Source organism: Rhipicephalus microplus, chromosome 2 (assembly GCF_043290135.1).
Source record: "Rhipicephalus microplus isolate Deutch F79 chromosome 2, USDA_Rmic, whole genome shotgun sequence".
Lineage (NCBI taxonomy): Eukaryota > Metazoa > Arthropoda > Arachnida > Ixodida > Ixodidae > Rhipicephalus > Rhipicephalus microplus.
In genome coordinates, this window is record NC_134701.1 from 189,359,700 (window position 1) to 189,386,346 (window position 26,647).

The 26,647-nt window shown below is 42.0% G+C and overlaps 1 protein-coding gene across 3 annotated transcripts; it reads left to right on the plus strand.

The window, feature by feature from the left end:
* Window positions 1–26,559, plus strand: LOC119170538 (carboxyl ester lipase-like protein Gli). Of its 3 annotated transcripts, none has more exons than XM_037421725.2 (12): window positions 1–498; window positions 3,094–3,240; window positions 4,043–4,193; window positions 5,631–5,822; window positions 8,649–8,848; window positions 10,159–10,339; window positions 12,361–12,551; window positions 13,976–14,126; window positions 16,712–16,874; window positions 18,005–18,340; window positions 22,385–22,453; window positions 25,329–26,559. In XM_037421725.2, the coding sequence occupies exons 1-12, from the start codon at window positions 1–3 to the stop codon at window positions 25,411–25,413; spliced, it is 2,364 nt and encodes a 787-aa protein (XP_037277622.2). In that variant the 3' UTR covers window positions 25,414–26,559. The 3 variants fall into 3 exon arrangements, with proteins under 3 accessions (XP_037277622.2, XP_037277623.2, XP_075743273.1); XM_037421726.2 differs by having other exon boundaries at window positions 25,577–26,559; XM_075887158.1 differs by lacking the exon at window positions 22,385–22,453 and having other exon boundaries at window positions 25,577–26,559.
* Window positions 26,560–26,647: the final 88 nt, after the last annotated feature.

The following is a 26,647-nucleotide window of genomic DNA, read 5'->3' on the forward strand; positions in this document are numbered from 1 at the left end:
ATGCGGCGCGGCGGTGGAGAAGGTGCCGCCGCGCTACCGGTCGCGTTTTTCCTCCTGTGCACGATCGCGCCGTGGTCAACGTGCCACGGGCAGCAGTGGCAAAATGCACCGAACCGGAGGTACCCCGAGCCATCAGCGACGCCGGACTTCTTGCCTCGGAACCGAGCCCCGCCAGGTCCTACGCTGTACCGTGCCGACATGAGGCCGTCCGGACTGTACGAGCGGACGGACGAATTTCAAAAGTACAGCGATGGACGGTGCTCGATACGACCGACCACGACGCCAACCATGTACAGAACAGCAAAGACTCCGATCGGTGTTTTTACGGGGAGGATCGTCTACCTGTGCGACCTTCCCGAGTTCACGCGAACCGACCAAAGGCCGGTGTCGCAGGGCGGCATCGACCACTGGAACGACAGGCTGGACTACCCTTCCAGCGCGGTGGCCTACCTGGGCATTCCGTACGCCCAGCCGCCACTCGGACACAACAGGTTTAGGGTAAGTCCGTGCATCGATGTGCGTAAGCTAGGTAGGCGCGCGCTTTTCTATGGCCGTTGAGGAACTCGGACTTGTGGCGCTAGCGCGGTGGGCACGGCTGCGGGGTTTGATGATTACTCACGGCGGTGACTTCACTCCAACTTCCGGGGAGGCTCTGGCGATCGCATGCATTTACAGCGTGAGGACGCAAAGGTCTCTACCTCCCTGTGGCCGAAACGGCGATCGATTGACGGAAGGCCGTGTCCGTGTTGTTTTGGAGCGGTGCCGAACTGACCTACGCCGTTTTGTCCTGATCGCTGGCTAAGTTAATAACAGTTCTTCGAGATTTCGCTATGCGCTTGAAGTGTAGTATATGACTGTACGTAATAGCGTCCAAAAAGGGAGAGACTGCGAGCGTCATACACAACATATTTGCCTTCATTTCAGTAGTAGCGATTGTACCACCAAAAAACAATGTGATATTGCAATGACCGACCGTGACCCCTGATAACCTCTGGCGCGCGACTGCGTTTATGGCCTCTTGATGTTTGAGACTGTCACGGACCAGCAGTTTTCGCGAGGCAGTGTTTCAGATGTTTATTTATTTACTTTTCATGAACCCCTGCGATGTATATGTACGTTGTGTGCATGAATATAATTCATTTTCTTTTTTTTCGGTTGCCATCATGTGGAACTCTACATGCTTTGTAAATAAAAAGACAGTATCTGTAGATATATAAAAAAGCACAAATGAATATAGTGACTTGATCAGCCTAAACGAAACGAAAATGCAGTAATAGAAAAGAGGCTATTAAGAGCCTCAAAAACTCAATCAGCTGTGATACTCATGCATAAACAGTGTACCATGGTCATGAAAAACACCATTTTCACACAGTGCCACTGTTCTGTAAGTCAGTACATTCAGAAGTAGGACAGAAAAGGTAGAAATGCTTTGCATTCAGCAAATTACAGTGGTAATTACGAAGTGGCAAAAGCTGAAGCTTCCTTCAGTAGAAATATTTGGCTATTAATATAAATAGTAGGCACCTGCCAATAAATATAAGCAATACATGGATCTGAAGGAGAAGTATTTTGGCATACAGCACGAGGGTATCCTCCACTTCGATCTTTTGTTTTTTTCAACACTCTTTGTTTGAGATCGTGCAACCAAAAATCTAATGCAATGGCTATTATGAAGTCTGAAGTAACACATTTCGGAAGGCAAGTTGGTAATCATCTTGAATCAGTGGTGCACAAAGAGCGATAGCGCAAGAGGAAGGAACACGGGCGTGCACTGTGCCTGTCTTTCTTCCTCTTGTATTATCATTATTTCATGCACCATCAATCTGAAGTAATCTCATCAAGTACCTCTTCACTTTTATGGTGGCACTGCTGCTGCGAAAACTGGTATAGTAGTACTTAATAATGCCTCAGAAGTGCATTACATCATAAATGTGCTTTCTTTCTTCATTGTTTATGTTGTGTGTCCGGTTTTACTGGAAGTGAAGGTTAAAGAGAGTAATTTTGTTTACTACTGAACGAGATTCACCCTCGCATGTCTGAAATAATCAAGGTAAATTCAAGAACTTTATCTGCATTTCATCAAATCTCTTCACCTGTCATTACTCATGTTTTTATTTCCATTGAAGGCAATGAGCTTTGAGACAGCTCACTAATTTGAGCAGAAAATTTATTTTCATGACACTTCAAAAGCTATCGTAATAACAAATGCCTTCAAAGTGCTTGATAATGTTAGCATCAACAAATGAAGCATGCCTTTTACACAGGATTGAGCTTGAGTTAACATGGATAGTAAGTGCATGGTAATAATATATGTTGATTTTCATTTAATTAAGTGAATATTCAGTGCCACTACAGCCTTTCGTGTGCTGAAATCGTATCATATGTACAAATGGCCGTCATACAGATCTACCTGCGGCTGGGTTGCTCACTGCCGTAATCATAGCAGTGGGGATAGTCGAGCTGTGTGTAGAACATAGGAGCAGAAAACCGAGAACAAAACCTGCTATGTCACCAGTTCAAGTTGGCTTTTGTAAAGGAAAGTGTGCAGAGAGAAGTAGTGCCAGAGATTGCATGCATTCCATAAAATTTATGCTGCGATACACAACAAGAGATGGAAGGCATCGTCAGCGTACATGCCATGGAGATATGCAACATGGTTATGCCTTGTTTCCTTTTAAGGCACAAAATTACCTACTCTGATTTTGTCCTATATGCATGGAGCTCAAGTAGGAAATTTTCAGGCTTAATGTAAATGAATAATTTCCTAGAACAAATGTTTCACTATTGTTTCCCTCACTGACTTGAACTTCCATGTCTAGTGATGCTGTTCTCTCAACACTGGTAGCTGCGCTCTCATTTCTTTTTCGTTGACCCGTACCAGTGCTGCTGGCCACCAGATATTGAAAATAGTGCAGCCTTGCCAGCTCTCTCTTCATGCCGGCTAATGTTGAAGTGCTGTGAGTTGTTATTATTATAAACTGCACTGAGTGCTCTTTGTTCACGTGCATTTCTCGTGTTCATGTGCATTTCTTGTGGTTACTTTGACCGCTATGCATATGCCATGGGACTGATGCTAAAATAATTTGTGAACAGGAACCTCAAGCTCATGGCCCCTTGGGGAATGTGCAAGCCCTGAACTTCAGGGACTCATGTATACAGCATATTGACTACAAGGGTCAACACATGGGTGTTCCCTCGACCAGTGAAGATTGTCTTTACCTTAATATCTACACACCTAATGTGAGTACATTTTATGGCAAAATACCGTGTGTTTAAAATGGGTGATCATTTCTGAGAGTGGTTCTGTCATGCTGGGTTTGATACCACTTTTTTTTTCTTTGCTGTTACATTATTTAACATGTAAGGTCAAAGTACAGCTCTGTACAAACCTAATGTTTGTCTATGAAGCTTGACCATGATAATTAAGTAGGTGAAAAGTAATGCAGGAACTCAATATAGCACTCATGCTGCATTTTAAATAATGCAGTGTGCATGATACTTGTCATGAAGTTGGCTTGTAACCTTGCAGCGTAGTTGTCAACCTTGCTGCAATCTCTTAGCTAATTTAGAGTTGACAAAGGAATTGAAATACTGCTGTTTGTATTATGCACTCTTCATTGCTGCCCATGGTGTCCTTTAGTGACATCACTTGCACAATTACTGAAGCACCATATTGATGTTTGGAATGATTGATTAACTTACCCGAGTTGGTTATTTCTATCCCATGTTAATCTCACAAAAATAATATTTTACTAACTATGCCTGTGTCAAAATCTGTGTAATGTGTATATACCTGTATTTTGTGGTAAAATCACTTTTAATGAGTTTTTAAGCGCTGTTAATCTAGTGATTGTTGTCTTGTGTGAACAACATTTATGCTCATTTAAAAGTATATCTTTTGACTACAATTGTTGTTTGAAGGGTTAATGCTGATTAAATAACTTGCTTACGGCCTGTGAAATAACTTATCGAAGAACTTCCTTAGCTGATTCCCATTTAGTATGCTTGTTGGCAAACTGACGTGATCTTTTTTTTTTCCCAGCTGGCCGATGTGAATCGCCGTTTCGCTGTCATGGTGCACATACATGGAGGCGAATTCGACCATGGGTCTGGAAATTTGTTTCCTGGTCACATGCTGGCAGCTTCACAAGAAGTTGTTGTGGTCACTTTCAACTATCGTCTAGGTGCTTTAGGTAAGTGAAATGTTGACCAGTCTCTGTTGTAATCCAAAAGATGTATCCACATGGATGGCATTGGGCACTACACAATGTGTGTATGCATGCATGTGAATGTGTTGAAACACAGAGATGGTAGATGCTTTTCTTTCAGTCAGTCGATAAAATGAGGGTTTATGATGATAAAAAAAAAAACATACAATGGAATTTTAGTTTATGTGTCTATTTATCAGTTAAATCTGATGCACATGTACAGTAAGCTGCATTAATAATCTTGTTTATAATGAATAGGTTATTTCTTGCATGCGTTTAAACATTGCACCTACACACTGGTCATTACTGAGCAACATTGTCTTGGGTTGATGCTGTGTTTTGAGCCTTTTAATAAAAAGGGCTGCAGTGCATTGGATTGTGTTTAAGCATTGGTGTGATGTCTTGATTGAAAATATCACATGAGGAGTCATTTGGTGATACTTGTGTGGTTGTCACCATAAGTAATGCTACCATCATTTATGCCTTATGCTCGCTTATGCTTCTCTGCTAACTTTGCCCGTTTATTCTGTCCCACTGCTATACAGTCAAACCTTGTTCTATTATATGCATATATTTGTAATGCTGTATTAGTGGCAAGACCTTTTATTTACAACAAACTCTCAGTAAATTGAAGTCTCTTAAAAGTAATGGCTGCTCAGATGGAACAAATGTCTCTAATATTATTTGTTTTGTGCTTGAATTTTTCACCCCTGTTCATGTCTCAGTGAACAGAACTGTTAAAAGAAACTTATTTTTTCTTGTCCGTGCAGGTTTCACTTAATGAGGGTCTCCTGTACTTTGTTACAATCAATGATTCATTATATTCATATTCATAAGTCAGAATTTCACTGCAGAACATAAAAGCTCACAACTGGGTTTAATGTGTCCTGCTTTATATCTCTGTTTTTTTTTATTATACTTATGCAGGTGGTCATAATCGTCAAGCCACCTCCACAGCCTTTGTTTTATTGTCATCACAGGGCACAGAAAACAAAACATTACCCTTCACCATCCGCAGGAGCTGAACTCATATCAGTGTGTCAGTACACAGCTGGGAGCAGATTTCATGCTTCATCATTTTTGTGCTCCACAGAGTGATGCTGCCTGTGCATGTGCTTTGATGGGCATAACAAGCAGTAGCATAGAGGATGGGGACAGCAATTAGTGCTTCACAAAGAACGTAATTGCAAAAAATGCAAAAACAGACAAAGAAAGGTGTGTAGATAGCTTGTTGATTTTGCACTGTTTTTCGTAATCATAAACAACCAACTAGTCCATATCATTGCCCGTGTGAAGTTCACGAAGAAATTATTCTTGAAAAGATGGCAGATCTCCATCATAAAAACATTTCTGTTGCAGTAGGTGACTTGAGCTAGATAAATTGGTAAAGCCTGACCTTTTTTTTTTTTTTCTTCTTTGCAGGGTTTCTAGCAACCGGGGACAATGCTTCACCTGGCAACTATGGTTTGCTGGATCAAGCAGCCGCCATCCAGTGGGTGCGAGACTACATTGCAGGCTTCTCCGGAGACCCGTCTCGTATCACCCTGTTTGGTCCCGGTGCCGGAGCAGCCAGTGCTGGCCTCCACTTCATTCATCAGATGAATAGGCGCAACTGTGAGTGACCACATGGAATGTGAAAACAAGCACGAGTAACTGTAGCCTTATGTTGCCATGTTAGTAGGGGCAGCACCAGTATTCTTCTGTTGGGTGGCTCGGAGTGTGCTCCTTGTTAGGTGTACGAGATGGCTTTCTGTGACTGAGTTAACGACTAGAGGGAAAAAGTTACACTTTGCCTTGGTGGCAGTAAGTGAGAGAGTTGTTATTAAATCTTGAACAGTCCCTTTTGCTATTCACAAATGTCTTATAGTAACAGAACTAAGCTAGTTGGTAAGTATTCATTCTAAAAGACAGGGCTTTCAAACACAGACACTAGAAAGAAGTCAGGACACCAGAGACGCTGACTAACAACTGCAAAGGCAGACAAGGAAGAAAAGAAGGAAGGCACAAAACTTATCTGCTTATGCCCCCATCAAGAGGCGAACCCATATGCGTCCATGTTTGCTTGCCCTGTCTTTTAGAGTGATCACAGCAGTCATTTATTGAAATAGTATAGTTCACATTGCGTAGTGCTTGTGCAATGCTTTGACGCTTGTTCTTATCATGTCTTAGTATTATCCTTGGCTTACTTTTTGCGTTACATCATTACTGCTTTCTTTTCTTACGTACACTGAGCATTGTGCCTTGCAGCCAGGAAGTGCTCAATGGCATCTGGCACTTTGCACTATGTCAAGTTTGTCAAAAATTGTTAAGGACACTAGTGCCAAGTTCCTAGTGCCAAGTCCCTTGGCACTAGTGTCGTTGACAAATTTTATGTCCGCCTCTGTGGAACAGTGACTGCAGTGCTCGGCTGCTGACTGCAAGGTTGCAGGTTCAAATTCGGCCTTGGCAGTTGCATTTTGATGGAGATGAAATGGTAGAGGCCCGTGTATTGTGTGATCTCAATACACATCAAAGAACACAAGATGGTCGAAATTTCTGGAGCCCTCCACTACGGTGTCTCTCATAATTATATTGTGGTTTTGGGACGTAAAGCTCTAAATTTTATTGTTTGTGAATATTTTTATGGCATTGTACGAATAAATGTTTGTCCTGGCCACTATAGCAAGTGTCAGAAGGTCATATTGACCCCAGCAAAAGCTGAGACGCAAAATGGAGAAATTTATATCTCCACTTTTTATAAAACCATAGCCACCAGAAATCTTCCATCCTGTCGTAGTTATTGCAACCTATACAATCCCCCTCTAGATTAGAAGCACCATGCACTAACAGAGCAGAAATTCGCATTTGCAGTGGAGCCCACTTCCTGTAAACTTTTGCTGCAGGATTTACAAATTGAGATGATGGCGATGGCAGAAGAGCGTGGTACGCTTTTTAAGCTGGTTTTGTTTGGAACAAGGAGAGAGTGGCTAGTGCAGACAGCAGAAATCAGTGCCAGTTACCTCTGGAGAAATAGTTTGTCAAAGATCTGAAATACATTTGCGTGGCAAAAGCAAGTACAAAACAAAACTATAGTTTGTTATTGCTGCCAGATCAACACGCGAAATTCTTATCTGTAGTTGAAGAGAGTGAGGAATGTCCTCTGTAGAATGAAAGCCTCTTCCAACAACCACTAAATAATAACCATTTTCTTGCACCATCCCACTACCATGTTATGCTTGCTAACTTTTCTTTTAGGATCTGCCAGCCATCCTTCACTAAATCTTGTTTCCGCTAATACCTGCAGTCTAACTCTTGTTTACTGCTGGCTGTTCACGCTAAGCTTTACATAAGCTTTGAATGTCCATCTCTTCCTCCAAGTCTCAGTAAGCTTATGAGCCAGAAACTTCAAGGTTTGTAACTAAGATTGACAGAAAAAAAAGCTAGCACTTGTGCAATAAGCTATCAAACGAAGAAAAGAAATGGTGTAACATTAAGGGAGAAGAATTCTATGGATTAAGCGGCCGACAAGTTTAGTCAATACTCAAGGCATAACTAGCTACACATCTGACTTGTATGCATTACAGGAAATAAGTAATCAAGTTTTATTACTGTAAGACAATAATACAAGCTTACTGAAACTATAACGAGCAACTGTGGCTTGCATGGTAAAAAGAGAAGGCTTGCATGAAGGCTTTCAGGCTTACTCTGGCTTCTTTGATATAGCGGCACACATTGCTAACTTTCAACTGGAGCCATTTTTCGAGGTTTTCATCGGTAATTCTTCCAGGTTTCCTCATTAAGAGGTCAGCTGCAACACTGAACACTGTGAATTCATGGAGTGGATGGCGGTATACAGGAACACCTTGGGCACCAGCTCGTAATTCTGTAGCGCTTCAATGCTAGTGTACATACTCTCTGTGAAGCGTCGTGCTTCACTGTTGCTGGCACTCGGGTGAGGCATTACAGGTGAGGCCAAGGAAAAGGTGAAAGAAATAAGCTCTGTAGGGACCTCCCAGTCTGACAAGACGAGTGGTCCCTTCAAAGCCTGTTTATTCACCGTTCCTTGACCTTACATGCAATGTCTTACACAGGGGGTCCCTACAAAATGGTAGGATACTTTTCGAAACGGCAACTGGCATAGAAGAATGGTCACTAGTCGATATTACAAAAAAAAAAAATTAATTGATTATGGATAATCAATTACAAGAAAACCTAATTGAATGACCCATTGCTTTAACAGTTTCTGAAACAGAAATGATTTCATTACAAAAATACAACACTTGTTATGCATCACATACAACTCTGTCCCAGATGAAAAAAAATCTGCTTAGGCCTACCACCACATTTTCTACAGTGTACACAAGTCCAGATGGTATCAAGTGTTAATATTAATAGGGTGTCTATGCATGAGGTAACATAGAAAATGTCCTATCTTGGTTGACCTGGTGCCAACATGTACAGTTGCCTTCCAACGGGTGATTGCCGCCGGTGGATCACCGTTGGCCGAGTGGGCTTTTGACCAGGACCCAATACGCATGCGCAACATAAGCTGGCTGTATGGCGAGAAGGTTGGCTGCTATGCCGACAGCACCTGGCGCCTTGTGGACTGCCTGCGCAGCAAGGGGAACAGCAGCTCCGAGTTCACTTTGGCCACTGTTGAGGTGCGTACCGCCTTTGGAGCTAAGTAGTTGTCAACTTTTGCTACACATTTGGCGCTTGTGCGCAGTTTGTTTTGCTCCTGTTAAGTCTGATGCGAACAACAAGGATTTTTGTTGGATGCTTTATGAGCTTTTTTTCCCCCTCTTTTCATTGGTGTACTCTGAGAATTCACTGTGAAATTTGTGAGTGGCTTTTTCTTGGTCACATTGAAAAAAGAGAAGAAAAAAAAAAGACTTTGAAGTATATCCCCTTTTACTGAGTACATGAAGCGATTCTCTCTGCAGAAGACTTCATCTGCTGGCAGTCGCTGTGACAGCATTGTCAGTATGAGAAATGTGATGAAATTGCCCTACTGGTTCTTGTGCATAGCTCTGGTCATTGGAATTTTTTCTGAATTCGTTTTTGTTTTCTCTTGCATCATTTGCATTTGTCATATTCGCAGTGAATGACTGGCCTTCCTTTGCATGGGACTCGTAGTTAAATAGCAGGTTAATTCAGAAAATTTTGCTGTACTTCATTTTCATCAGCCATCCTAATGAATGTACTTCATTTTCATCAGCCATCCTAATGAATGCTATGCTAGTTATTTTAATACTTTCTATGTTCTTTGTAAACATACTGAAAAGCTATTAGTACAGTAATGCGCCCTTACTGCTATGTCATTGTTGCTTTTGAAGCAAGTAGTATTTTTGAGTGAAGTTGTTTGAAATCATGCAAACTTTCAACAGTGCAAAGTTCAATTCACTACGCATCTTAACTTTGAACTTATTACATGTAGCTTACAGTGACATTGCCTGACAATGTCAGCTTCTAAAGCTTAGACCTTGCTGTTTGATTGGCAACCTGTCTTAATCACTTTTTCTCTGCATGCAGAGCCCTCCCATACGCTGCCGTTCATGATTACAAAACACACTCTTGTGACACATCTGTTAAAGCTAAGCTTTCAAAGGCAGAACAAAGGCTGACAGTTTATGCACATTCACTAATTATGTGAAAGGTTCACTTGTTTTGAAGAGGTACAATGTCATTACCCATTTTCCATCATGCCAATTGTTTGGAAGTAGCAGCTGGGTTACAGTCAAGCATTTTAACAAAGCACACGGGGTGTTCGAAATACCTTGTTTATACAGGTCACTCTATTATAAAAGCCGCGTGCTACAGTGCGTGCGATACAGCAAGAATATAAAGAATCATTTGGTATACAGGTCAATTTGTTTTAGAATTGCTCATTGTGGCAGCACTTGAATGTACTACCAATGTGAGCCCCCAGTGCAAGTTTTGAACGTTTCTGGTGGTTTCGAATTGCGTGCAGCCGACAGTGGGACGCCTGCCCTGGGGACCTGTCCTCGACCGTCACACACGTTCGGACAGTATTGTGTCCGTGTCTCCAGAAGACTACCTTCGAGACCTCGCACCGGAGGAGGCCAATCGGTTTCACAACCAAGTCGCATACATGACTGGTGTCACACGTGACGAGGCATCCTACATCGTCAGTGAGTTGCATTCATCATCATGCTGAAGCCATTCATAGTGTGCTGTCTCATTCATTGGTAGTGGCCCAAATATTTATCCATAGCTAGTTTCTGTTGCAAGTTTCTGTGGTTTCATAACTGAGAGTTATGAAAATAAAGATGGTTCGATGTGCACTAGTAAAATAATTTGATATTTAAGTCTTAGTATTATATGCACTTTTTTTTTAACATATAAGGTGGGTGCGATGAGGTAAGGTAAGGCCAAATACAATAGTCTGTATCAACTTGGCTGTCCCTGTTCTTTTCCAGCACAAAGTTTTGACAAAGGGGATATCATTCTCAGCCTTTCTGGCTAGTTTAAACACTAGACTGTTATGTAGGCACGATCAAGATAGGTAGTAATAAATGAATACACAGCTAGAGATTCAGTTAAAAATGCAACACTACTCTACATTAGATTTTATAACTAGGTATAGACTGCTTATAACGTAATTTGTGAAAGTTGCGAATATCCGCACTATAAGCAATACCGCACTATAACCAGAACAACTTTTTTCAAGGGCCGCACTTGCGCAAAATGTGTTGAACATGCAGCTTCGCGTGTCCGAAAATCAAAACATACGATGCGTGCTTGCTAGCATTTAAATTTCTGAATGTTAAAAGAATTTAACGTTCAAAGGCATGCGTTGCCAATGAAATGAACGCGAAAGAGGGGAGTCTAACAAATCAAAGCACCATCGCAGAAATTCGCCGACTACTAGACCACCTCGATTATGCGCATTACATAGAAACTATGCCTTATTACGTCCAGAATTTGACACGTTGAAAGACGCCAACCATTCGATTTCATGAGCGCACACCCAATTTAAGACATCGCAATCGAATCGCGAACCACTATTTGAGCGCTACAGGTGCCGGCCTTGTTTTCATTAACGATATGTATTCCTTCCCGTCAAGTGCAGCCACCGCAAAGAGCTTAGAGAGGTACCAAGCCGCAACTTAGATTGACGCGACCGCTACCGATCAAAGCTCAACCAACGCCGATTAGGACTAGCTTGCCATTTGGTATGTTGTTGCAGAAAGATTACCCAAAACATGAAGATTCGGCGTCAGAAAGATTGCACTAGCAGTGAACCAAGAACAGCGTGCATGATACGAAGTTCGCGTTCGTGGCCAGCAGATCAGCAGTGACTGCAACTCGCCAAGCATACGTACGACAGCGCACTGGCAGCAAAAGCGAAAGCTCGCGTCATAAAACCATAGAAGGTTTTCAATTTACGGACAAGGAAGCAAACGCGATATTTGCTGCAAGCTTGATAACAACGACGTCTTTCCCGACAGGAAACTGTCAAGCGCATGCAGTTGATATGGATGGGATCGCACGTGCCACGTCGAGCGGCGCGCGACCAAAGCCACGCTAGCGACGTAGTACACTGTAGCCACATCAGCGTCGGTGCAAAGGCTTATCGGCCACCGAGGCAACCATCCTCCTTCTTTACTCGTCGAGCCCGTGCAGTGTACTGTGGCCCTTTTTTTTTTTTTCATTTTCTTTTTCTTCCCTCCGCCTTTTGTTCGTTCACTTCGTGTCCCCTCCTCCTCCGTAACGACCTCGTCGTTTGCTCCCCAGTGGCGCACACAGCACACCTTCTTTCATAAGCGCACTCGCTACCTCATTTGTTTTGAACAATATTCGGCAACCGCATTATAACCGATCTTTCATCTTGGGGGAGTGCACAATAAGTGGTATGCATATACATGGGCTTTTATGGTGGGGTAACAGGAGTAGAAAAAGACCGCATTGTAAGCAGTTCTGCACTATAAGTGGTTACGTTGTAAGTGGTCTACACTGTATATTTTAAACACTGTGTTTTACCTGAAGCTTTGCCAATGTTAGAAATAGACAGACATCAGAATAGGATTCTTGTAGTTGTAGCCCATTTCTCTCCACATTTTTGAGTCATTTGTGTCTTGAAAGGTAAGTGCATGGATGGTATGTATAACTAAATTAAAGGAGGTTCCAACTACTTGCTATGAATTTGCAGAACGAGACAGAGAACTCAGGAGCAATCGCTATGTGATGATGCCGGACTCATTTCGAATGTACCTGAAACGTTACGCCCGCCAGTTCAACTACACGCTCAACGAGGAAGCTGCCATCAGTGCCTTAGCCTTCATGTACACTCCATGGACTGATCAGGACAATCAAACTCTCCTGATGAGGGGATACGTTGACGTAAGTGTGCTGTTTCACTGTGTGGTATGTGTGATATGGGTATTGCTGTCATGATGTAGTACTTAAGGCTCTGTTTTGTCTATCACATCTTTAACAAAGGGAAGGTTTGAGTGTTAGGATTATGGTATGTTATAGTTTATGGTATTATCAATGCAGTGCAGGGTGTCACTGACATTTCACTGTCGGCATGCTACACCATCGCGTGAGGAATTATTGTGAAGGGTTATAAAAGAAGCAGCTGTTTTTCTGAATGCCTTGAAAACAAGGAATCATTCTCCATTCTCTAAAATTTCGAAAAACAGATTTGTGAAGAACTGTGATTATTAATATAGGGGGAAGCATAGACTTTCCTATAAATACACTAAAAGGAACTGTAACACTGAAGTCTATGGGCGCTACAGTGCACCGCGCTTCAGTCAGCATGGGAAGGATGGGTAGCACACAAATTTGTCTAATCTTCGTTCTTTCTGCTCCATTTGGCTTCGTGTGGCTTGTAGCTGCCTTGTCAAGAGACAACAATCAGCTAAGGTTGAGCAGCTGCACCGGGTCATGAAGTTCATGATGGTTCGTTCTTTCACTCGAAACAAAACCAGAACACAACAATAAACGAAGCCATAAGCGCATTCGAAGCCCAGATGCCCGAAGACTAGGAAAATATGTGTACTATTCAACATTCCTATAGTGGCCAAACCATCGCAGCGCCAGAGTTCCCTCTAGTTAATTCTAGAAAACTATGGGTAGTGGGAGCAGCATGCATGGAGCTGTGCTAGCATGGAACAAACTTGAGGAACGCAGCCACAGCGAGACTTAAGTCTTCGTCTTTTTCATTGAGGGGAGGATGATAAAAGACGAGCCTGAAGTAATGACTATTTCATCATAACACATCGACTACAAGTGGATGTACAACTAGTATGTAAGGAACTATGTATTGGAGGGCAGGGCATAGAGATATAAAATAGATGTATCTGTTGCATCTGCAGTCTTCAACCTTGTGTCTGGCAGACTCTTTTCTCACTGCCAGAGAGCCAACGAAAGCTTAACCATGCTCAATTTCTTCCATCGGTATTTTAACGTGAAGAATGAGAACTACAGTCCTCCTGAAGCATAAACACAGCAAAATGCCATGAAACACACTGAAGCCTCATCAGTGATGGTGTTATCATCCAGCACAGACTTAGTGGAACTCAGTAGAAATGGTTCCATTAGATATTCAGTAGCTCATAGCAGCGGTCATACAACATGAAGTTAAAAGAACTGTTCTTTCGATTATTGAAAGTATTAGGTGCCTTATGAAACACATTTACTTTGCATATAACAAACGTAGCAGTTATACCGGTACTTGTACCAATAAAGCGTTTCATCTAATTGCGGTCGACCCTGCGCATGCAGTGTGACAGAATGTGTGCTTGTGCCATCTCTTGCAGATGCTCTCGGACTCTTACTTTGTGGCCCCTCACGACAAGATGATGAAGCTTTTGCTGGATAAAGGCTTTCGCGTCTACGCTTACGTGGTGAACTACACACTCGAGAGCTACCCCAGGTTGCAGTATGGCAGACGCCAGTATGACTGGGATGGTGAGCATCAGACTCCGATTGCTTAGTTATACTCTTCTTGCTTCTCCGCACTACTCTTTGCGTGTCTGAAATGACAGCGTGCTTTTAAATGACTTGTAGCCATGCAATATTTCAGCTTTTGTGGACCAGGACCAGAAAATTTTATTAGTACTCCCGTAACAAGGCTGTAACCAATACACTACGCTAAACTACTCTGCTGTTGCATAAATGTGTAAATGAAAATAAAAATATGCATTTATGTGACACACGCTTGGTCAGTAAATGCTTGCAAAGGAAAATGCTGCTCACATTATAGACTCTGTCATACAGAGTGCACACTGCATTTTTTTTTTTTTTGAAATAGAAAAATAAATAAAGGAGTTGTAACCATAGCTTGGTGACGACTACCCCTTCACATTTGGATGTTGTTGTATAAAATGTTAATGAACAAAATGACATGTCGCCCTAAAAGACGACAACGAAGTTCGCCCACGGCTGTACTGGCCCTGTGGCACTAGCGTGAGCCTTGTGTCGAACGTTGGCCAGGAGCGACTCCATGCCTGAGCTATGCTTCTGAACTTGTTAAGGTTTCCTGTACTTTAATAAATTGTCTACAGCCAAAAGCGGCTGTACAGATGTTAAACAAAATATAGATACATATATGCAGTCCTACATCGGTAAATGTGCAAATTTTTATTTGGGCAGATCAAATGCACAGTCGCAGTGCGCATTTTAAATACAGTGCCCTCAATACTCATAACAAATCTTTGAGCCCTCAGAGAAATGTTGCAGCATTGTCATCACTTTGCGGTTTATCATTGATGGCCGTAGTCCTAGTATTTTCACCACGGTGTCTAGCATCTGGAGTTTCTGTTTGAGTTGCCTTTTGTGTGTGTCGTTTTTGGGGCAGTCGAGCAATAGCACACTGTGTTCCTGCTAATGCCTTTTTTCTATTCGTGACATATAGCGGCGTTTCCTGGAGGAATGCTGGTTTGGGGGATACTTTTTGCGTAAAATAAATTTTTATTCACACTTGCACATGTGACCGACAACTCTGTATGATGATACATTTCCAAAAGAAAAGAAATTAGTAATAAAGCCGATCTTAGCATGGTATTCCCTAATTTTAAACAATAAACACGTGATCACTTTGTTCAGAAATGTAATTCAGCAGCTGGAAATGCTTATCACTAATTGTGCCACTTTTCTTGTTATATGCATATCGTGTATATAAGCTTTAGCCTTAATTTTCTTTCATGAAACAGTGACTCATTGCTGTATTTTGGTTTTTATTGCTATTCATCTAGTGTGCCAATCATACCCCTTCAGGACAAACGTGACTGCTCAATTTTGGATCCTTTATATTTTTTTAAAGACGATAGTCTTTCTTGGGGACCTTCGACGTCAAAATTTTGGTCTGTCTGTCTGTACATTTGTCTGGTTGTCCACTGTAACAATCTCCCTGAAGGCATCAAACGATACCTCAAACGGCCAACCCCATCCACAGCGCCCACCAATATTGCTCAAGTTTCAGCGTTCATAGTTGTGTGATTGTGAATTAAAAAGCAATTATTGCACATATCTTAGGCACCATAACAACACGTCGATGTTTTGTATGTGTGCCTTTATACTAGAGAAGGAATACAAAAGTAATTCTAAGGACCATAGCGTTTATCATGCTGCGCTGACAGTGCAACGCGATGCTCAAAAAGGCAAGTGTTTTGAACGCTTTGCTAAGACGACACAGTGGTGGCACCTGACCACCGCTTTGCGTTTTATTTTTTATTGCTTCCGAGACAGGCGTGCATCTTTCTCCGCGAGCGCTCGCATTTTCCTCGCGGGCGCTCGCGCTCAATGTGCCTCGATGCGTTCGTTTGCCTTCGCTGCACGGATCGGGACTCTCTAACGCAGCACTTCGAGAATTCACCGATTTTCTCGGGCAGAACATCAAATAAACGTTTTTTTCACTCTCTCCACACGTAAGACTATTGACTTTCAACGACATTTGCAGTGAAACATGCAGATACGGGACCAATTTTTTTTACTTTTTATGATTATTTCTTTTTTGGATAGAGGCTTTCATGCAGAATCCCAAAGGGGAAAGGCACATTCTAAAATTGTCCTAATGCATGTACCACATACATTGTTACTTTGAGCATGAAACTTGCCAGTTTTAAATTTATCTTTATGTTCTTCAGAATGGTACCAGCTTTAGAAACCATGTAACACACATGTAAATTCATGCTGTAACCGAGTTCGGGGCGGCATTGAGAAGAATGCTGAAAAGAATACCACTGGGAATATTTGTTTTATAAAATGTACAGAGATATTTTACTAGTTATCGGACTACTTATCGCTGATCATGTTATCCTTACTTTTTCCGTTACAAAACCCAAACAGGGTAGTTGTGATGAGAACACAAGTCTTCTTTATATACTAGTTGCCCTTCAGCCTGATGGGAGTAACAACTACAGTGACAGCGTGTTTTGCAGCCATAGTGACATAACTAATTAACCTAATTTTTGAAACTGATCTACCATAGCATGAGGGCACACAGGAGGCAGCATCCTTTAGTGTTCTGACGAGTGCGATAATTTGACTTGCAGAGATACCGCACAGTATGGTGGACCTGATGGTGTCCGGTGCGCCCTTCATGGACCCAAAGTTTTATCCCGATAACCTGGAACTGAATGATGTCCTCTGGAGTGAGGGAGATCGAAACATGAGTCAGCTGTTTATGCAGGCCTGGGCAAACTTTGCCAAAACTGGGTGAGTTGCTGCAAGTTCGTCTAGAAAGGAAGGATAATTGAAATAACATGTTTCTTATTAAAGTAGATTATATGTTTCAATAACCAATGGTCTGCTTTAGCATCCAAAATTTACATATCAAGACATGAGAGACAAAGTGAGCAGGCGTGTTGCATAGAACATCTAAAATGAAGGGTTTCATTGCTTGATGCATGTGATAGGTGGTGATGGCGATGATTTAAAGCTCCGTGGTTCTGTTTGGTGCATCTTATGAAATAAGTTTGCTTAGTGTCTTACGCTGATTAAAAAAAAAAAGAAAAAAGGTACTCCTTTAAGCAAAAATGGTCCCAGAATATGGGAGTAGTATGCAAATAAGCATGACTTGGTTCCTTTCTGTAAGATGCTTACTGTAAATGAACTACTTAGCAAGGGTAGCAATATAGACTGGTTGGTTAAGCATCAGGAATACCTTAGCTGCAGTGCGGTGTGTTCGTGTTATGTTCAGACTGCAACTAAAGCGTTTCTAAACTGCTTAGGTTGTGATAGCTCACTGCGTCAAAGTGCATCTAGCGACAGAAGTAAAAGACCCTGGATTGTACGAAATGCCGATTTGTAATTATATCATTTCTGTATCTTAGCTAGCAGAATGAAACAAACAGAAAAGAAAGAGACACGTAAACAGGTCAGGTGCTAGACGTCCTGTTTATATGTCTAGCGCCTGTCCTGTTTATGCGTCGCTCTTTTGTGTTTGTTTCGTTGAGCTTGCTGAAATGCGCAAGTTCTACACCCACAAACTAGCCCTAATTCCTGCTTTTAGTAATCATATCAGTTCTTTTATTATGCTCTTAGAAGTATAAGGCTCTGCACAGGTAATCTGTCTTTCATTTTTATTACAGCTGTTTTGTTATTAGAATGAAAACTCATACTGAAGTTTCATCTTGTTGATAACACATTTTGCAATGAGAGAGCAAAAAAAAACCTATAGTTCATTTGGTTATCTTTAGCTTAGCGTTTACATTTCAAGATACACTTGCACTGCAAATGCTGCTATTGCTAGTATTTTATATGAACTCAATTCTTACGTGGGTGCTCACTCATTAAAATTTGCACATTTGAGTGTAGTCTAAATTCTTCTCCCACCTCCACTGCAGAGATCCTACGGGAGGCACCTCCCTCTTTGGCACCATCCGCTGGGATCCCGCCACGAGGGCCCTGCTTCAGTACCTGTGCATCAACGGCACATACTACGAGGCGTTCAACTCCTCGAGCTTCATGCTGCGCGACTACCGCCAGAAGGAGAGCCAGTTCTGGAATGCCTACCTGCCGGAGCTGGCCCTGCGTCCTGCGCCTACGTGGCCACCCTGGGACGAACCACTGCTGCAGGAGAACCGGCTCGTGACCGCCTCGCTATGGGGCGTCACCGCCGTCGCCATCCTGCTGCTCATAGTGGCAGTGGCCGCATGCTGCTGCTACTGCAAGGCTGCCAGGTACGGCCAGGCCTGACACGTCAGTCGTCGTGCGATCTCGGCCACTCGGTCCTTCCCTCTTCTCTGCACGTGGGCAGCACCCAGCATGCCACCTCACTGCCGCCAATTGGCTTGCTCCTTGTCTCGTCTGTCCTTGTTTAGGGCTAGCTTTGGGTGTGTGCTGTGTTTTGTGATGCAGCATGTGTTTGTGGATGTCCTGTGTGATTCTGCATCTTGTTGTTGGCCTAACTGCTGTTTACTGGATGAATGACACGTTTACTGCGCAAAAGACACGGAGGCATAGAAACATAAATGACGTGGGACAGCAACTTTCAAATGTTTTTTGCGAAAGGGGTTGATTGATCAGTGAAATATTTGCCACTCGCAGGTTCTGTTGTGAACTGACTTCAGCTGATCAGAACAATCTTTGCATAACAGGAAATCCAGTTTCACTATATTGAGGTGACTCATTGTTAAATGGGTTCTTGATTGTGCTGATGAGTTGATGCCAACTTATTTTCATACTCAATACATGGGTGCTACATAAATGGAACTGTATCATGAGCAAAACAGTAGCACATTACTGCCTGTGTAGTACATATTTCTATGCTTTCGTTCTGATTCTTTTAGCGGTAAGTGTGCCCTTCAGCTCATGCAACAGCTTTTCTGTATTAGTTGAAAGTGTGTTGTTCGCTTTACGAGGTCAACATCGTAAATGCAGCATTTAGGCAAACTTATTCAATGCGCCGAATCTTTTCAAAGCAGGCCATGTAACATGCACAAGCCAAGTGAATGCACAACAAGAAAGTACAAAATACCAGCCATACAGACCATTACTTCATATGTCATGTTCATATGACACTTTGGTGCTCTACATAGTTAAGCAGCTTGTCAGCTTGTATACCATGACATTAACCTAATTGAAAACCAACCTCAACAACATAACAGGAGGCTAGGCTAGAGTCTGATGTTTGCATTGATGGCAGTGCTGCCTCATTTAACACATGATCAACTGTGAAAAAAAAATTAAGGCTCCTGTAACAAAAGAAAAATGTGTCATTCAGGCCGTTCTAGTTGACCTCTCTAGCATAGCATGCAGATTCACAAAAGATGGAATTGCGGAGAAAAACACTCCCATAAGTTGTTTTCATGTTCCCACCCATCCTACTTGAGGTAAACACCTCTACGGAGCACCTGAAGAAGTGATATAACTTTTTAAAAATAACTGCCTAATAAATATTCAACCTCAGAACTGTAGCTTTAGGCTAGGAAAGTACAAAGTTAATGAGTTGACCTCAGCCTCTAGCTGACGGAGAGGCTCGGTCATGTATTAAAAATACTGTCGAACTCCACTACAACGAATGCCGCTTCAACGAAATTTTCGCTACCACGAAAAATTCACAATTCCTTGTCAGCAGTCTATGGGAGTCAATGCATAAATATTGTCACCACAACGAATACTTTTTCTTAGATCGTCCCGCTTCAACAAATATTTACGATGTGGTTCCAGGCTCATATACTTATTTTTATGCAGTAAACCCAATCTTTAACATTTTGATGCATTTTCAGAGCCTGAAAATGTATCAACGAAGTCTAAAATACGCGTTGGCACTACCGGAAACCGCCGCTGTTCAGCAAGCATGGGTGCCGCCCTTGCTCGATAGCAATGGCAATGAGACTGCCCTGCTTTTGCCACTGGCTTACTTTTAAGGCACAGACGATTTGATGCTGAAGCTCAGTCGCTCAGATCATGGTTTCCTTCACGCAGCTGCTGAGTGCAACCGCGGAACGATGCCTTTTCTGATTCCAATGCTTATCATAATGTTTGTGCTTGGCTAGTGTGGAAACTAATTAGAGCAGCTGTTCGTTCCTATTATCAACAAAATCAGCTACCGCGCTGCGAGTGATGGATGATAAGAATGGCATAGAATAATAATAATGCAAAAGTCGCCGCTTCACGCTACCCTGCCGCCATCTCGGCGTTGTCGGGTACTTTTGACAGCGGACAGCTGCTGGTGTTAACGTGTTAATGCAACTGCTTGGTTCGTTCACAAAGGTGGTTTTAGGAGTTGTTTCAGCGTGCTTTTCACCATGGCCTCGCTATGCATGGGTGAGAATCATGTCGTGACGCTGCTGAGAAAGAATAAAAAACAGGAGACATTACTTGAATTTTGAGAATAAACGTTCCTTTGTTCTTCTAGCTCAGATCAGTTCTATTTTTTAGATTTCACTACGATAAAATTTTCGCTTCAACGAAATTTTTTCCGTGCCTCGTAAGTTTCATTGCGGTGGGGTTCGACTGTATTTCTAAATAGCGCAGTCTACAGGTACAACCTCGTAAAATGTTGAACGCATTTACCACGTTTTAACATTGCCCTAGACCACACGTCTGCAGTTCTTGTGTGAAAATATTGTTTGCACGAACATCACCATTTCGCACATAATGAGGGCCAGGCTTAAGTCAAGATTCGTGTGTTCACCGCATATAGTGTACTGTATGCAATCATAGTCCACTGTAAATACTCGTGAAAATAATGAAGCTGGGTACTTAACGCAGGTATTTTATTGCATGTACGTCTCTGTACAAATTTCTGTATATGCAGAATTAGTAATTACTTTTGCTGTAAGTTCAGAAAAGGATGTTCCACAATTACAAGAAGAAGAGAGCACAAGGTTTTACAAAGTTTTTTTTATCTCTGCTCTCTCAACTACAAATGTAGTTTAGTTTTTGCTATTGCTATGTTGCACCAAATGAGTTTATCCTGTCCAGTTAAAATTTTTTTAGAGCAAAGTATATTGGTGTCACATTAAAAAAAAGGTTTCTCATTACATACAGCTTGTGTTCAATCATCTCACTGTGCTTCATTGTATGTCACAAGCCTTGCAAGTTCGTGCATAAACTGCTTTTGTCAAAAGAAACCGAGTCATTAGAACCGTGAATGTGTTTGTGACCTTGCAGCTGTTCACGTTAGTTTCGTTTCTTTTGACAAGTGTTGTGCCATTGTTCATACTATGGAACTCCGGCAATCAATGTCATGACAATCTCGCATTGCGTGTGCGGCTTTCTCCCCTCTGTGATGTTTCTCGAATGATTGGCTTTCTGTCTGTTCGGGACTGCACATAGTAACACATTGTGTTGCAGCATTGTGTTTTATATGCATGATGCTGGGCCTTTTATATGAGAAAACTGTTGTTGACGACTCCTTAGCAGCTTTATTGTAACAGGCAGCATAGGTTCTAATGCAGCATAAAGCAGCATAGGTTCTCTTGAATAATTCGATCACATGACACAACCGGAAGCTGCTGTTTTTGCATGAATGATATCCATTAGTTGACCTTACTTGCTCTGAATCTTTTATAACAAATGACTTCTGTACATCTCTTATGTTTGATGATGTTCTATCAAATTCGATGTTTGGCAGCACTGGTAGCCGCATTTCACAATGCTGCCCTTGAATACAAAGTGCTGAGCTGTTAGTACTGTGATCAAATGCATACAACTTGCTTGCTAGTATACATATCTATTATTTGGGAAGAGCATGCCTAACTTGCACATGGAATATTAGCAGAGTCAAATGGATTGCCCCAGGTTTGGTGCACAGGTACAGTTCTGCATGACACCAGGTGCAGTGAAATTGAAAATGTTTACTACTTCTCTGACAGAGTTGAACCGAAATTGTCAGAGTTGTTTTGCAATATTTGTAACCTATTAGTACCTATTGTTATCCACACCTACAATGCATTCCCAGTGGCATTTGAGAAGTGGCGAAGCAATTAGTGACAGCAAGCACTCAGGGTATAGAAATTGAGAAAGCGCATGTTCTGCCCCAACTATTGATGGTGAAATTAAAAGCATAACTAAAAAAAAGAGCCTCCAATTGCTAACTTTATTTTGATGTTTTGTCACAGGAGAAATGCGTGCCTCAAAATTATGCGATGAAAATAAAATAAAACTGGCTGTTTTGTCTACCTTCAAAAATTGCAATTAAGGGGCCAAGTAAGTGTAAATGTATAATCAGCAAGTAAGCAATCTGTTCACTACTTATGGCATTACTCTTGAAACAGCCGTCATCTGGTTGACGAAGATGATATTCGGCATGCCTCAATGCATTCCCTGACGGAGAGTACCTCTAGGTGAGTGTCCCCCATTTTAAACTTAGGACATGCCACAATACTCCCGAGAGAAACACCACGATTGCATGAATAGGTGTGTTGCACGCTCTGTTTACGTATCCACGTGCTAGCATTTGTTTACATTCTGCACTGGTGAACACGATTTATGTGTGCATCACCGGCTCAAGCATGCCTGTAATTGCACGCACACTTGCTTGTTCTGCACGCACAGACTCGTCGCGGTGTTCGGTGATGCAGCTGCCATGTGTAGCGAAGCACAAACAATGTTGCCATCTTTGACTGTGGTGCAGACACATTTAATGAGCTCTTCATAGCATAGAAAAGAAGAGCCTACATAACCGGTATTACACTCTGTGTAAGTATAGCGACAAAAATTGCTTATTTCACAGTATTCTGTCAGTACCAGTGAGACTTGTCCTGAACAGTCCGGTGCTCAAGCTGACAACTTGCTGCATGATTGTAACGGGCAGAAAGCGTGAAGAGGATCTCTAAAGTTTTATAACTTGATTTATAATTTTTTTACGTTAAGTTTAAGCTTGTGCGAATAGGTGATTATTCGAATTCGCTTCGTTTTGAATTTAAATTATCGGATATTTTCGAAGTATTCGCAATAAACAAATAAATGTACATTAATCCGCTTGTAAAGGTGGTCTCACTGCAATGTAGTAATGCAAAGCCGTGAAAGCATTTACTCAGGAGAAATTTGCTTTACCGCGAAGCCCCCCTTCAAATTTATAGGGGCCCTGCAACACTTGCTGGTCAGAAAACACTGCCGATAGGTTGTAGAGGCTACCGAGAACACGCGAGGCAAGTATCATTGCGCAGCACGCGCCCTGAAATTCACAATAAATTTTCAAAGCCAAAAATTGCTCTCTTCCCTCAGCAAATGACACTACAAGCTCAAAAATCACTTGTCAGCCAAGAAAGAAAATACGACTCTGGTCAGTCATTGGCTGATTTGAGCATGGCCCGCTCGTCGTTATCGGACCGCCGCGTGAGGCCGCCGCTTGTTCACAAGTACGTGCATGATGGCACTGAAAGGCCTCGTATTCGAAGAAACAAGAGAGAGAAAAGATGCTCAAGGTCGCTAGGTGCTCATGGCGTTTTTTTCTATTCTTGTGCCATTCTTCCCTACTTAGCTTCCAGATCTTTTGACGGGTCGAGAATGGAGAATGCAATTGCAGCATGCGACAAATTTTTGGAACTCCGCTCGTACTGGATCAATTCTAGAAACTTTGCGACGGTAAATTTGTGAGGAGACAAGCATGTTTACAGGCTCCATGGTACTTGAAAAAGTGTTGCAGGGCCCCTTTAAAGGAACATCTTACCCTCAAATCAATCCATTTTATTAAGCTTGTTATGATGGTTTATATGATTTAAGTATAATAAACTTTAAAACGTTATGTATCTTACAGGTTGTTTCGACTTCCTTTCAACGAAAAAAAAAAGGCATTTGCATAAGGCCTTTTTTAATTCAAAAGAAATATCGTGCAGGTTAGTTAGGTTATGATAAATATTCCCTTTTTTTATATGTCATACATACTATTCGAATTTGATTCGAAATTATTCGACCAAAATCACTATTCGCTTCGAATTCGCTTCGACCCTGAAATTCACTATTCGCACAAGCCTAGTTAAGTTCTTAGAGTTGCAACATGACAATAAATTTTTCTACTGGTGCAAGGCATAACCAATCTAAAAAAAAAAAAAGGAATCTATTTCAGAAAGTACACATACAGCATCCTCTAAACTACTCCAGTGGGAAAAAAAGAAGCTTTGTTGAGACTCACTGCATGTATTAGACATTGAAAAGAGCATGGCATGCAAAAGGCATGAATGCTGCATGCTTTTTCCCATCTATGCAGTGCATTTAATTTCAGTGCAGTGATCTTTATGTTATACAGTCAATGCTCTTTACAATACTGTCTTATGATTCTGCAAAAAAGAGTCCAGTGTACTTGGACCTGCATTATCAAAAACAGATATCGAGGGCGCTTAAAGAGGAGCATGCTTTTTAAAAATCACTTTTAAAGCTCTCATATCTACGTTTAATTCATAAAAGAATGAAACTGTGATAAAAGATCAATGTTGCTATGACCTTTCTGCGCATTTTTGCTGGTTTTAGTCAACACTGAGTGTCAGGAACGCAGCATTTTTGACTCATCTCTTCCTCTTTTTGGTCATAGCAAATGTCTCTGGTGTGGCCTTCTAGCTTCAGTTAATAAATTCTTGTGTCACAAAAGAATTTTTCATTCAGTACATCATTGGCTAGAGCATCCCACGAGCATACGGAATAAATACTCCAGCCCGAAACTGCCCACGTGCTTATAACACTGCGAACTTATGTAAGCTTGTTGTTACAGGTATAAACAACCAATAAAACCAATGGAAAAGAAGTCCCACCATGCTTTATGTCGATGACAATCATTTTTTTTTTCTGTTCAAGTGAGATACAAGCACAGCTTCCATCTGTGCAGCAAACTTCATTGTAGCAGCTCGCAGAAAGCACAAAGAGGAACAGGAAGAGATAGAGCTCACAGCACTGGCATGGGTCGTAGTTTTATTACTGCTACTGGTCAGTCTGAATCGTGTTGCTGTTCTCAACGTTGCCATCTGTTAATGCATCATTTGAAATGTTTGCCCTGAAAATGTCTACTTCAGCCCCTAGAAGATTGCGACAGCTTATGCTCAAAATGAAGTATTTTGCCAACATCAAATGGCCTCATTTCTTCTGAAAGCCAGCTTTAATTAAATTTTTGATAAAGAGCATGGACTGTACTTGAAGAAATGCGCTCGCCAGGACTACTTCACCTCCTTGCATGCACAAAAAAAATTAACAGCGCAGCTTAGCATTTAGTATTTTACATGTTTTCAGCATAAGAAGAATGGAGTTCAAAAACAAATACGCCTCGCCCGAAGATCAAGGAGAGCTAAGGGCTCTCAAGAACACCAGTGTGTGAAAGTTATCGGCACTGGCGCAGCAGCACCCCCTTGTAGTATCAAAGTCCGTGGCAAGCAGGGCAGTCAAAGTCAGTCGCGTCGGAGAGAGATCTTTGCGAGTTCCTTTGTGCTGGCCATTTTTGGAAGCTGTCTTGGCTGACTGACACTTTCATCCGAACACAGCCAAGTGAAGCTGCCAACCCAGCCGAGAGCGGTCGTCGGAAGGGGCCGTTGAAGCGTACCAACCTGTGAAAACCGCCTGTGGCACCAACGTGCGAGGTCACAAATGTAGCAGGACAACCGGGACTTTATCAACTGTGCTTCAGTGTTCCACTGCCCGTGAAAAAGTGACTGCTCAGCCTGCATTAAACACTTTAGTGTCAAAGGTTGATTCTTCAGCTACCCTGAAATAGTGACTCCATCTTTAGCCAACATACATGCAACAGAGCTATCAATTTCTCAGCAGTAGTTTCATGTGTATAAACATTAGTCACACATAAGCCACACATGAGCTACTTGCTGCAAATATAACGGTTGTGCTATTATAGCTACATTTGAACAAGTGTGACGGTGCTGCATAGAATAAGGTGGTGGAGCTTCAACCTGGAACATGAAAGGAAGCCACTTGATCAGGAAGTCATATCGCATGATCTCTTTTGTTGAAAGTCACAAGGAAGCCAGCCATGTATTAGTATACCTGTGGGTTTTGGGAACATTTTGTGCCGTGTTTTTATTTTACAGAAATCAAATACTGTACGTGAATTGACATTCCATTGCAGTGCACATGAACTCTGTCATACTTAGCAAATCAGAATCATGTTGTAGTACAGAGCTAACAGCTAGAAGCAGATGCTCTGTTATGTTTGTGCTGTTACTAAATTGAGGACCCGAAAAAAAAAGTGTACACATCTGCATCAACTTCTACACTCAGTTTATTTAGTGCCGACACTTGAAAACTGCATATCTTTCAAGCAGTCATAAATGCAGCATTCACTGATGTACAAATGAACAGTTATGTGGTATCCAAATGAGAAGAGTGTGTGCGGCGTGTTTCACAAAGTGCTTCATACTATTATCAGCGTTCATTCACTGCCAATGATCAAACCTGTGTATGTGTGCTCTAATAACCACTGAATGCAAATACACTCAAACCTCTTTACAACGAGCCCCACCGCGGTGGTCTAGTGGCTAAGGTACTCGGCTGCTGACCTGCAGGTCGCGGGATAGAATCCCGGCTGCGGCGGCTGCATTCTC